Source organism: Podarcis erhardii (assembly GCF_964252035.2).
Source record: "Podarcis erhardii genome assembly, chromosome: 3".
In the NCBI taxonomy this organism is placed as follows: Eukaryota; Metazoa; Chordata; class Lepidosauria; order Squamata; family Lacertidae; genus Podarcis; species Podarcis erhardii.
The window spans coordinates 105,649,382-105,662,998 of record NC_138507.1 but is presented as its reverse complement, the minus strand read 5'-3'; the positions used below and the strand labels follow the sequence as shown (position 1 = coordinate 105,662,998).

The 13,617-nt window shown below is 46.8% G+C and overlaps 1 protein-coding gene and 1 long non-coding RNA gene across 9 annotated transcripts in view; one reads left to right on the top strand and one right to left on the bottom strand.

The window, feature by feature from the left end:
* KLC4 (kinesin light chain 4) overlaps window positions 1-13,617 on the top strand; it is a 78,647-nt gene that overhangs the window by 39,615 nt on the left and 25,415 nt on the right. For all 8 annotated transcript variants that reach the window (XM_081854727.1, XM_081854729.1, XM_081854728.1 and 5 more), the window contains exons 2-10: window positions 841-1,114; window positions 3,020-3,250; window positions 3,572-3,650; window positions 4,400-4,625; window positions 5,488-5,575; window positions 5,989-6,090; window positions 6,561-6,734; window positions 6,843-6,942; window positions 7,557-7,609. In XM_081854727.1, the coding sequence (XP_081710853.1) occupies window positions 860-1,114; window positions 3,020-3,250; window positions 3,572-3,650; window positions 4,400-4,625; window positions 5,488-5,575; window positions 5,989-6,090; window positions 6,561-6,734; window positions 6,843-6,942; window positions 7,557-7,609 (1,308 nt within the window). In that variant the 5' untranslated portion in view covers window positions 841-859. The remainder of the gene's footprint in view (window positions 1-840; window positions 1,115-3,019; window positions 3,251-3,571; window positions 3,651-4,399; window positions 4,626-5,487; window positions 5,576-5,988; window positions 6,091-6,560; window positions 6,735-6,842; window positions 6,943-7,556; window positions 7,610-13,617) is intronic.
* On the bottom strand, window positions 10,342-12,974 carry LOC309338150. The gene is made up of 2 exons (XR_014154763.1): window positions 12,603-12,974; window positions 10,342-11,014 (listed from the first exon to the last, which is right to left on the bottom strand). It is a non-coding gene; the product is annotated as an uncharacterized lncRNA (long non-coding RNA).

Genomic DNA, 13,617 nt, shown 5'->3' with positions numbered 1-13,617 from the left:
TCTCGCCTGTCTGCCAAGCCCCACAAACCCTAATCCTCGACGTTCAGCAATGGCTAGTATTTGTACAGTGCCGTTCCCGGGAAAACTCAGCCATGGAAATGCAAATGAGGGGTTGTGGGTGGGAGACAGAACCTCTTCCCAGAGTCTCAGATCGGAAATTAGGAAGGCTTGACTTGTCAACGTGCTTGGAGGAGCTGAGCAATTGTACAGCACCTTCTCTTCCTTTCCCCCCCTTACTCCCGAACCCTCTTCAGTTCTGAGAGTGCGAATCCCCGTCGTTTTCTTCTATGGAGTTGAGTCTGGAACCAGACCGTCAAAACATTTTGTCCTCCTAGTTCTCTGGAAGATACACTTGTATTTCGTTGAGGCTTTCTGTTGTGAGGAGAAAAAAATAGCAACTTAATTTCTCATTGCCTTTCGGTGGCCATACTGTAATCTATGTGTCCCTGTTTCATCCCGTTCCGTGCTGGATTTATGTGACCTGTGGGGCTGGAGGTGCGCTCTCAGCTCTTCCTCCCGTGCTCTTAAATGGCAGCTAAATCAGCTTTCTTTATTCCCAAGGGTGTGGGGGTGGTAGCAGCTTTGACGTCGCCATCAACCTTACCCAAGTTGCACCTACCAATGACATGCCGTGTTCTTCTTTATGCAAGGACACAGAGCCGCGAGGTGTTGTGGGAATTTCCTTCTCTCCCTCTCCCTCTCTTTCTTTCTCTCCAGGTGATAAGGCTAAGTGGGAATAAGACCTCTCTCTCTATGGGATCAGCTGTGTGCAGCTGTTGCTTTAAACGTTTCAGGACCTGACCTGTCCCAAGTGAGCAACCTTGCCCTTTCCTTCCGTAGGTGGGGATCGTAGCTGCGCATGACTATGTCCACGATGGTATATCCCAGAGAGGAGAAGATGGACAAGCTCAGCCAAGAGGAGATCATCTCCAACACCAAACTAGTGATGCAGGGGCTGGAAGCCCTGAAGAATGAGCACAACTCGATCTTGCACAGCCTGCTAGAGACCATCAAGTGTCTGAAGAAGGACGAGGAAGCCAACCTAGTGCATGAAAAGGCCAACCTGCTGCGCAAGTCAGTGGAGATGATTGAGCTGGGACTTGGAGAGGCTCAGGTAAGGGGCAGCCCATTGGGGTGTCTTGGAGCGGCATATGGGTCCGTCAAAGTAAGGGAAATACAGTCGTACCTTGGTTTTCGAACAGCTTAGTTCTCGAATGTTTTGGTTCCCGAATGCCGCAAACCAGGAAGTGACTGTTCTGGTTTGAGAACTATTTTTGGAAGCCGAAGCTTTTGGAAGCTTCCTGCAGCCAATCGGAAGCTGCACTTTGGTTTCCGAATGTTTTGAAAGTCGAACGGACTTTCAGAACGGATTCCGTTCAACTTTCAAGGTACGACTGTATGGGAAATCATTGTTTAAAAAGGTTGTCAAGTACTGTATATTGCCTTAGCTGGTTCTGGGAAATCATGCTTGCCAAACATGTTTGGGTGTAGGCAGAACTCTGCCACTCTTATACAGGATGATTGCAGCTTTGGGCATAGAATTCAACATCTATAAGCTTTTGTAGCTTTTCTTTTTTAAAAAATGCAAGTTTCTAGCCTTCTGGTTGTCAGGATAGGCTTGAAACTTTGTGTGAAATACTGGTGAAGTTGCTGAAGTCTTGACTTTGCAGGGCAGGTGTATGTGCTTGGCTGGATTTCTGTTCCTTGCTCAGGTGCCTTAAAGTTGATCCTTTCCCCTCCCCATGATTTAGCAAAAGCGGTAACTTTTGCAAAATAAGCCAAGTATACATTTATTCAGATTTTTATTACTCATTCATTAAACATGTATGTACACCAGCATATAAAAGTCAAAGGATCAGCTTCAATAGATGCAAAATCGTAACAATTTTAGCACAGCCCTTGGAGATGCAAACCTGGTACTCAGCTAATCTGCATGAATGATGGGGAATGGAGATTAGGAATTGTTGTTCCTCTGCCCTGGGCCCTCTGTCCAGCAGCACTGCCCATCCCTTCCTCCTTGACAAATAAGGGACCCGAAGAGGTGGCCAGGCCCTCCACATTTTGCTGGACTTCAAGTCCTCCCCTATCCCACAACCCTTTGCATTGTCTTGGAAGACTCCAGAATACAGCTGGGCAAGCAGCTGGAGTAGCCTGCCTGGCGTGGTTGTCTTGTATATGGTTCCAACTTTGTGTCTCTCCCCCACCCTTTCCTCGTACTCATTAACCGCAGCCTTGCTTCTCCTTGGCAGCCCATAGGTGACTTATGGAGGCAGCTGTGGGTCCTTATGGCACTCCTTAAGGGGCCATATTCCACCCCCCCCCCAAGACCACAACTTCATCGAATCATAGAACTAGTCCAATCCTTGTATGCAGGAACCTCAAAGCTTCCATGACAGATGATCATCCCAACTTGTTGAACCCAAGCGTTGCATGTTTTAGTTTGAGGCAAGGACTTGGGCTAGGTGGTCATCTGACTTCCGCTCTGACTTATACTTCCTGCAGGCCTTGGAATCTCCTGTAGTAGTTTTTTTCTTTTTACTGAGACAGGGAACCTTAAGTAAGGCCAGCCAGGAGGTTTTTGGATAGAGCAACATGGAAACTGCCACTGAAGAGGGACCTCTCAAGGGGTCACTATTCTTGCATTAGGCCAGGGGTGTGGAGACTCAGGCCTGTGAGGGGCCTACATGAGCCCCCGCAGGCCTCTTTAGCTGGTCCTTTGAACTGTTCATGGCCATATGTTTTTGCCTAGCTAGAATATGTCCCTGAGCTCTGATAATGACTCTCTTCCCTCCAAAGAGGGGGATATGTGTTGGTGGGTGGGTGTGTTTAGAAACTAGCATGCTGTTCAATGGTAACATTTACATTCATTGCTCCACCCACTTTTGCCTCTGGCTCCGCCTACCACTGTTATGTGCCCTCTGCGCCCACCACCCAAAGGTTACCCTGAAGGAAGCGCAGAGGTTTTCCCACCTCTGCGTTAGGCAACAGCGAACGTCTCTTCTTGCTTCCCTTGGGCCAGGTGATGATGGCTTTGTCAAACCACCTGAACGCAGTGGAATCTGAGAAGCAGAAGCTGCGGGCCCAGGTGCGGCGGCTGTGCCAGGAGAACCAGTGGCTGCGGGACGAGTTGGCAAACACCCAGCAGAAGCTGCAGCGCAGCGAGCAAACAGTGGCGCAGCTCGAGGAGGAGAAGAAGCACCTGGAGTTCATGAACCAGCTGAAGAAATACGATGAGGATGTGTCCCCATCGGTGAGCGCCCAGAGCTTTTTGGGGTGGGGGAAGACGCCTGTGTCTCGACATGGAGCTCTTTCTGCTTGAAAGTCTAGTAGCGATGGTCTTTCCAAGAGGTCCTGATAGAGCATCTAGCAATTTGTCTGGGTGGTTGAGATAGACACAGCTCACCCCAGCTACAGTAACTGGGTTCGTCTTCTTTTGCTGGGGAAGAGAACCTTTGAATGGGCTTGCTTGGTTAAGCTTAAGCTTAACTACTTAAGTGAAATATTAAACATTCATGTTCTCCTTTCCCCCTTTTTCTTTGTTTCTCCCCCCCCCCCCAAATCAATGTCTCAGGAGGAGAAAGAAGGCGATTCCACAAAAGATTCCTTGGATGACTTGTTTCCAAATGAGGAAGAGGACCAGGGCCAAGGGTGTAGGTTGCATTCCTTCCTTATTTTATTATTCATTTATTTAACCAGCAGGATTTGCATACCACTTCCTCATCAAAACCATTAAGCAGTGGTTGCATAAGACGATATAAAATTTACATTAAGATCAGGTCTTTAAAAACAAGCTTTCAAAATGCAAGTAAAGTCAGCAGTGGTTTTTTTTTTAAAAAAAATACGCATAATAAAATAAAATCACATGTTAAAACACATGTCAAAATTACATGTGTCTAGGTATGCTTGCCCTTGCCCTAAGCCAGCCTTTCTCAACCTGTGGGTCCCCAGATGGTGTTGAACTACAACTCCCATCACCCCTAGCTAGCAAGCCCAGAGCTCAGGGATGATGGGAGTTGTAGTCCAACAACATCTGGGGACCCACAGGTTGAGAACCGCTGCCTAAGCGAAGAGGTTTTTTGCAGACACCAAGAACAATATGGCAAAGGAGCCTGCATAATATCAATGGGCAGGGAGTTCCTGGGTGTATAATTCCTTGCAAGTGCAGAACAAGCATCATACAGCACTTATCAAAGTGCTGGTTCTGCAGATCAAACTGGGGTAACTGCGTGCATAGGACGAATGAAAGGAAGAGTCATAAAGCTACCTTTTTGGACCTATCTTCCACCAGCTGTTGTGTCTGGTTTGAGACGGAGTGCTAGCCAGTAGGAATGGGCCATAGCTCCCATGGCATTGCGAGCTGCCTCCTCTATCCTCGATTAATGTGCTCTTATGTTTGCAGTGCCTCATCCGCACAGCAGTGCAGCGGCAGCTGCCCAGCAAGGCGGCTACGAGATCCCAGCACGCCTGCGCACACTCCACAACCTGGTGATCCAGTACGCTTCCCAGGGACGCTACGAAGTGGCTGTTCCCCTCTGCAAGCAGGCGCTGGAGGACTTGGAGAAGACTTCAGGCCACGACCACCCTGATGTGGCCACGATGCTCAACATCTTGGCCTTAGTATACAGGTGAGAGGAGGAGGGGAATGGCAGACACTCCCTTTTTTTTAATAATAATAATTTTTATTAGTTTTCAATTACAACAATCCAATAATAGCCTCATTATAACAATGCCAAATTATAATACAGTTATTAATACCAATCATTCAGATGCCAAATTATATAATTTAGGCAGGCCTCCACATGCTAGAATTGATGGTTTGATGGTTTACTTTATTTCTGCATTCCAAAATCTTACTATTTTCAATTACACACCAATCAAAATAACAATCGCTTATACAACAACTGCCATTTTAACGACTTCCATTTGTATTGACACATTAAATGATTTATAAACTTACAGGTGAAGCATTCAAACTATGTCCTTGTTCTTCTTGTGTGTGGCAATTATTCTGTCTGTGATGTTTCTTCCTGTCCTTGTAAAATGTTATGTCTATCTTTTCCCGGGTGTTGCTGTTCTCCATCATGCCTAGTATCCCACTGTTGTTTCAGAAGTTCTCCATTGCACCGTCCCGTGCTTCATTGTTTTGCAACTTTTAACAGACGTTACAAAAATCACACTGTCCCAATAAATATCCTGTTTTCGCCATTTTTCTCTCAGCCTGGGAAGGAGAGTGATCTGTTGAACTTCAAATAACTCAGTAATGAACCTTATCAACTCCGGCAGACACTCACTTTGGAAGGAACAGGGCTTTCTCGGGTTTTCCCCTTGTGTGACTACGGAACAGTTGTCCAGGACAGGGAAACTCAGTGCTTTGAACTTAACTGTGGAAAGTTGTGTGGCAAAGGAGGAAGGACCTCCCTGGGTCTTGTGTGATACAATCTCTGTCCCTCCAGTATTGCTCAATATGTGCCCCACTTTGTGCTGCAGGGATCAGAACAAATACAAGGAGGCAGCTCACCTTCTGAACGATGCACTGTCCATCAGGGAGAAGACACTTGGCAAGGACCACCCTGCAGTAAGTAGCTGTTTCCCTGGACTTGGATGAGAAGGAAGTTCTGAGCAGTGGGGAGCTGTAAGCCAGTCATGTGGCCAAGGGGACTTGCAGGAGTGTCACGTTACATGGTCAGCTGACCCTTCGGAAGGGTTTGGTGCCAAGTCAGGGCTAGATGACTCAAAAGGGAGGTTCTTTTTGCTGCAAAAGCTGAACAAGGAGTCCAGACAGGTAAGGTGAGCGAGTTAGTCCCTGAACTAGGCCATTCTGCTGTAAAAATCTTGGACCATCTTTGCCATGGATGGTTGCAAGATAGTGGTGTTTAAAGGAATCTTGCTTGACAGGTCTTTCTTTCTTTCTTTCTTTCTTTCTTTCTTTCTTTCTTTCTTTCGTTCTTCCATGGCTCTAATGTTGGGTCTGCTTATGTTTCTCTACAGGTTGCAGCAACCCTGAATAACTTGGCTGTTCTCTACGGCAAAAGGGGGAAATACAAGGAGGCAGAACCATTATGCAAGCGAGCACTGGAAATCCGGGAAAAGGTAAATTCCCTCCTCCCGGAGAAGAAAGGGCCAGGGTGTTAAGACAACCCTTTTGCAACACTTTTCAATACTACTCAGGAAAGGGGAGCGTGTGTGTTAGATAGGAAGTTTCCCGAGTCAGTCTAGAATGGTCTATCTAACTTAGCATTGTCTGCACTGACCGGCAGCATCTCTCCAGGGTTTCATGCAGGCATCTTTCCCTGCACTACCTGGAGAATGCCAGGGATTGAAACCGGCACCTTCTGCATGCAAAGCATGGATCCATGTGGATTCAGAGCAATGCCTAGGGAGGGGCAGGTGTCAAATACGATGCAGAAGGAGCTATTTCTGCCAGAGCTGATGCTCCAAATGACTTACCATGGGCCACTCCCGCCCCCCCCCCCCCCGAAGTAAAAGGATCCTGCCATATTCCCAGATTTGCTTCTTTTCTTCCTAACTAGCTTTTTTCTGTTTGTTTGCCTCCTTTTCAGGTTCTAGGCAAAGATCATCCGGATGTGGCCAAACAGTTAAATAACTTGGCTTTGCTATGCCAGAATCAGGGAAAGTATGAAGAGGTAGAATATTACTACTGCCGGGCGCTGGAGATCTACGAGTCGCGCCTGGGGCCTGACGACCCAAATGTGGCCAAAACAAAGAACAATTTGGTGAGTCCACTGGGTGGTGAAAAGGGGGTGGGGGTGGGTATCGTGCATGACGATCAGTGGCTGCCTGTGCTGCATTTTTAAGATTGTCATTCCTGTCCTCTGTCCCAGGCCTCCTGTTACCTGAAACAAGGCAAATATAAGGAAGCAGAGGTCCTCTACAAGGAGATCCTCACCCGGGCCCATGTGAAGGAATTTGGCTCTGTGGATGGTACGGACAGCAAAGAGCAAGGAGGCCAGCCGGGATTTATAGGAGGAGCTTGGTGGGGGTGTGCAGGCCAGTGGTGTATCATGGGTTGCCCGTGCCCAGGACCACACAGTGGGAGGGAAGTGAGTATGCATGCGCATTCAACTGCCAAACGGCGTCCGCATCACCCAGGAAATCATAGCCATGGAGATAAGAAAAGAGTCATTCCGTTGTCTGGAAGAGGTCACTTCCTGGTTTATAGGTAGAAACCATTTTCAAAGGAGCCCAGCGCCGGAAGTGCACAGCTGTATTGAGGCAGCACCAGGTATTGAAATTTTGTGCCCCTCACAAGCTTGTGCCTGGGGCAGCCGTCCTTGTGCCCCCCCCCCAAAAAAAACACCACTGGTGCAGGCTGGAGCCTAGGTCCTTCTCCAACAGTATGCTTTGCATTACCTATTTATTTTCATGGCCCAGCTGACAGAAACCATTTCCTCCAAAGAAAATAAGCAAACTGATCCAAAAGTTTAAGCTTCTTCCTTTCTCGACTGTACCATGGGAAAGAGTAGCATTCCTTTTGAAATACCAACAGGGTGTTTTGTTTTGCTTTGTTTTAACCCGTTTTGTATTTTATCCTGCAGACGAGCACAAGCCAATATGGATGCATGCGGAAGAAAGAGAGGAGATGAGCAAGGTGAGTGCGAGAACATTTATTCTGGTGGGTGAGAGCAGGCACACAGCGCACACCTGAGTTTTTCTTGTTCACCTGTCCTGCATTGGGAAGAGCTCCAGAAATGGCATCATCCTCTCTTTGCCTTAGAGTGGATCTTTGATGGTGCCAAACCTGCTGACTGGTGGCTGCAGAGGAGGGCTGAATACCTTAGTGCAGCTGTGTTTTGTTGGGTTGTAGTGTGTTAATGTGTCATGGGGGGCAGTAGGAACGAGGGACCGCTACTCAGACTACATAGCAGCTTTCTGGGGCAGGAGTTGAAATTGATTGCCCTGTTTTTCCTGTGCCTTGCATGTTTTCTCTTTGTTATAGTGCACTCCTTAGGATGAACTGGAGAGTGGAAGATGAAGGGATTTCAGCAGGTTTCTGGGCCACAGACTGCAGAACCAGACTGTTTTTAGAAAAACAAATCTCAAGCCTCAGAATCTGGTCATTTGGAAAGCTCAGTTGACTGATCAGGAAAAAGTAGCTCCTCCAGCCCCAAGGCTTAAGAGAAGGGTAATAGGAAGAGGCTATAGTCTTCTGCACCATCACCTTCTGCACTAGATTTCCCAGTCTTAGAAACCAGGATATGTGGGGAAACCCCTGCCTATTAGAGCTACAGCAAGCCCAAGATACTTAGGAGACATGTTCCAGCCCATGGTGCGGTGAGCAATGGCTCATGGCTCCTTTTGAAACTAGATAAATTGCAAAAAGACTTCACATGCTTCTGAAACATTCTGGGCTAAGGTGCTGAACACAGCACAGAACTTCACAAGCGGGAATATAAAAGCTCCAGCACACTTTCCATGCTGGAATTCAGTTGAGCAGAACCCACCAGGTTTTCTTTTTCTCAATTTCTCTCCCATTTTTACAAACCTGACCTGATGGCCGATGCCTGCTTTAATGTCTCAGGCTGTTTCCCTTGAACATGGGCCATGTCACAACAAAAAAATAAGTAGGGTATTGGCACTCTTATCGCTACCAGGCTTGCCGAATGCCCTCCTGTGGAATAGATGGTTTAGAATGAGTGAGATGGGTGCTTGTTTCTCAGGTTCCGAGCCAGCCTTTCTTCGCTGAAGAATCTTTGCTGCTCTTGCTGGATGATCTCGGAGTCAAGTCAGAGAACTGTGTGTTTATGAGCTGCCTTGAATATTGTTGGCTAACAAAATCTGGCCCTGCTATGATATGATCTCATGTCAGGACGTGGCTGAAATCAAGAGCCACTTGAAACTAATTTTCCCCTGGGAAAAAACCAGCTGGGCGTCTTTTAATTGGATTTCAGCTGGATCATGGGCTCAGATGAGTCAGCTGGTCACCACTTGGTTAAATGAGAGACTTCCTACATAGTTCTTGAGGCAAAACTCCCTCTTCTGTCAACCAGGATCTTTATCAAGAAGCTAAGGGTACTGATTTTTTAGGTCCTCTTCATTGCCCTGTGTGCGATCTGTCTGCTGATCCTTTTAATTCTATGTAATTTTGATTCCACCAACCTTCTCTGTTTCTCATCACATGCTTGAAAAAACACTGCGATGCAACACCTCCCTGTCGAGTACTTGTGAACATGATTTAAATATTTCATGCATTATTCGGTTCCAGACAGGAAGCAAATGAGTGGGGCAGGTTTTGTTCCCAAACCTGGAGCCCTGGTACTCCAATCCCACCTGACTCTTTCCTGCATGGTCTTCCTTCAGTGGACTGCCCTTGCACTACTTTGGCCTCCTCTAGCAGAGTTTCACTCCAGCACATTGAGCGGGGAGCATCTGGAAAAAGTTGGAGCAATAAGGCTCAGACCATTTCCCTTCCCAGTTCCTTAATGCAGCAAACATCTAGTTAAGCTAGTCACTAAGGCCCAGTTCACACTTGAAGCATTATTGTGACTAGGGAGCTTCCTATTGGTTCATCTGTTTTGTAGTCTGATGGGCAATGGCTCTCCATCATCTCATAGGATCATAGAATGCTGCCTTATTCTGGGTCAGACATTGGGTGCATCTAGTTCTGTATTGTTTCTCCAGGGTTTCAGACAGGGAATCTTCCAAGCCCGACCTGGAGATGTCAGCAATTGAAACCTGGGCCTTCTGCAGGTGAATGAAGTGCTCCATCACTGAGGTCTTTTCCCATCACCTGCTACTTGATCCTTTTTACTAGAGGTTCCAGCATTGAATGTGGAGCCTTCTGCAGGCAAAGGATATGCTCTTGTCACTGAGCTGGGGTCTGTCCCCAAGTAGGAATGAAAACTATAAATACAATAAAGCTGATTGTGGACACCCATGTGAACTGTGACTGATAGAGACTTCCTGGTACATGCCCGCCATGTGGCCCTGCGTGTTTGCAAGCACACCTCTCCTCACATTGCAGTACTCGGCATTACAATTAGAGGTCTGTAAGTAGCAAACTCATTGACTCTTAAAAAGAGTGAGAATTGGAAGACACCAAGTGGGTCAGTCTCTGCTGAAACGGACAGAAAAGGGAGATGTCTAAAGGTTCTGTAGTTTGTGGGAACATAGGAAGCTGCCTTATACAGAATCAGACCCTTGGTCCTCCAGGGTTGCATACAGGGGACACCTGCAGCCTTACTTAGAGATGTTGGGGATTGAACTTGAGACCTTTTGCATGCAAAGCAGTTCTTCTGCCACAGAGCTACAGCTCTTTAAAACATCTGTATATCTAAACAGCATTCATCTTTCTAGGGAAAACTTTCTGAATAATACTGAGTATTTCAGAAGTGTCTCCCAGCCCATATATGTTCAAAGTTATACATGCCATCACAATAATCACCAACCTTTCTGGGTAGGTCAACACAGTATCCCCAAAGCAGGGGGGGGGGGCAGGGGGGGGAGAGAAGCAGATTGAGAAGGGGCAGTCAAGAGTAAGTCAGTGGCTGACTTGGGGACAGTCAGTGACCTGGGGACTTCCCAGCTAAGAACTTTTATCTTAGCAGCTAAGCTAAATAAGCTTTTCTTTGAATGCAGAAGTGAACTGGAGCTTTCTAGAATGGCAAAACAGAGGATTTTTGCAACCAATGCAGAGGAGTGAGATCATATGTTGTTGTTGGACTAAGCAGCTCCTCTTCAGTAATGTATTTGGTTTCCATTCTCCATGATGTCATCTTCTACTGGCATTCTCGGTTTCTTTGCCATGCTATTAAAAGGCATTAAACCCATCTTGCTAGAGCATTCCTTTTTTCCCCACTTTCCTTTTGTCATATTTTTATCCACGTAACATAGCTTCATCCATACAGATCAGCCTCATAAATGTTTTCTCAAAGCAGCTTCCTCGAACACAGTGGGATTTGCTCCCGAGTGAATGTGCATAGAATGGCAGCCATGGCCACCTTCCTGTGAATGGACTTGGGGCACCTTTTTGCAATGCATGCTGTACATGCTGACCCTGGGAGGTGGGCATAGATAGACCATCTTCATTGTACTACTAAGGGAACGCCCCTAAGGAACAGACTAAGGTAGGGGTGGGAAACTGTGGCCATCAAGATGTTATGGAACGCCTGCTCTCATCAATCTAAGGCGCCATGGCCAGTGGTCAAGGATGATGGGCATTGTAGTCCAACAACATTGGAGGGTCACAGGTTTCCCATTTGTAGGGCAGCCCCTGGGTAGGAACAACTAAATTCATATTGCCCTTTAAAACAAAAACAAAAGCTTTCTGTTCCAAAAGGGAACAGAATTCTATGGGGCAGAAAGATGGTGCTTTTTACAAAGAGATTTCTCTGTGCCATCTCAAAGGTTTTCAGTGCAAATGAAGACTTTTAGGCTGTACCGTAAGCCCCGTTAAATGGATGGGGGTGACTCTCAGCTTCGCATGGGTAAGCTTATAGGTTTGGAACTCTTCTTGCTGGGCAGACGTTTTCAGCCAAACTGCTGACTCCGACCCCTGACCCCACATCCTGTGGACAATGCCTCTTGCGATCCTAACCTACAAAATGCCCTAATGGACCGTTCTTGGCTGCCAAGTCTGTCAGGTCTTTGTACAGAATGATGCAGCTATGTGGGGCACTGGTGTCCATCGGAGCTACTGTGATTGAAGTAGATCAGAGGTGCCTGAGAGATCCAGCACAGTTTATATGAAAAATCTGTGGGAGCCTGTGTTAGAGGTTAATAGCCATTGATGGTCTCCTGCTACCCCAGACTGCCATCTTCAGAATGTCATTGGAGGGCCAAAGGTCTGAATTGAATACCTTCTTAAGGAGGGCAGAAGCAGAGTCTGCACCCTTCGCAATGGCAGTAATGCAGCTTCCCATAGCAACCTAATTGCTATTTTTAGACTTGGGTGAAACGCAGCACAATTAAAACCCTGTTCTGGGCATCCTGTTTGTCTCTGTAATGAAGAGCCCACATTTTGAATAGCCCTACTGAGGACTACCAAGTCCTCTCGCTTTGGTCTGGTAACACAGTGCTTGAAACAGGATCACCCAGCCTTGCTGGAATGGAGCCCTGGCATGCATTAACCTACTTCCCCCCACCAATTCAGCGCTTAAACCCTTGTCGGCATCAGCCTGAGGCATGACCGTCTAGGAATCCCCCAGATAGCAGGCCTGCCAGGGAATTTTCTGAAGGAGCAACTCCTCCTCCAAAGTGATTTAAAAATAACAACTTCTTTTTTTAAACAACAGGAAGTTTTTCTAAGCCTAGGGAACCTAATGCCTGAATCGGCCTACTGTTCCTTGGCTGACTCCCCCAGAAAAATGGTTAAAAAATAAATAAAACGGTTGGGCACAGTTCTTGCGGGAAGTTGTTAGAAGACAGGAATTTTGTTCCTGGGAGAGGGAGCGGACCAGACAAAGTGGCTTTCAGTTTCTGGCCACACATTCAAGTAGCGCTTTGAGGAACTGTTAGAGTTGGAGACAGTCGATCAGGCCTTGCCTAGCCGAATCCCTTGCTCCGTTCAGGAAATTCAGAAACTGGAATATCCATCTGAAAGGGAGAGGGCACACACACACACACGTTATTGGAACTGTACTTACCTTCAAGAAGCGTCTCTTAATGTCGAATCCGAATCTCCCCCTCCTGTAACTTTCAGCCCATCGGATCTGGCTAGCCCTGCCTTCTGGGGCAGCAGATAACAAGTCTTTGCCCTCTTCAGGTATTTGAAGAGAAATGTGAGACTGGCTCTTCTGCTTAATAAGGATTTTAGTCGCTTGTTAAAGGAATTAACTTTTATTAAGCTCTTACAAGATCTCCTCTTACACTACCTTTTACTGTGACTGCATCTTTATGTACTTAGGCTCGTGTCCTTGTTTGCAGACCTGTGAACTCCAAAGTCCCAGGCATTGCGTCACCATTTCATCTCTCTTGGCTGAAACAGATATTTGCTTAACAATACGTTTTTCTATGCATACGTTAAAAAATGTAGCAAGACCTGTGCTACTTAGCTGAAGCCTGTAATAAACCAGCAAGCTCACTAATTGTTTTTTTAATGATCAAAGCTGCCTTTGGTATCTTTGCAGAGTTGCCTTAATCACATACTTGAGTCTTCCCAGAATGTTATATCATTCTCCGGTTTTTAGGGGACAGTGGTGTCATTCTAAATCTGGAAGTGCGGAACCTTTGGCCCTTCAAAATGTTGCTGAACTACAATTCCCATCATCCCTGGCCACTGGGCAGTGTTGCTGGGGCTGATGAGAGTTGTAGTCCAGGCAGGCCAAAGGTTCTTCACACCTGTTCTAAATGGTCGTGGTTATATGTATATAGTCTCAAAGCATACCAATATTAGAGCCCACATAGCAGCAAGGTTGTTGTTGTTTAGTCGTTTAGTCGTGTCCAACTCTTCGTGACCCCATGGACCAGAGCACGCCAGGCACTTCTGTCTTCCACTGCCTCCCACAGTTTAGTCAAACTCATGCTGGTAGCTTTGAGAACACTGTCCAACCATCTCGTCCTCTGTCGTCCCCTTCTCCTTGTGCCCTCCATCTTTCACAACATCAGGGTCTTTTCCAGGGAGTCTTCTCTTCTCATGATGTGACCAAAGTATTGGAGCCT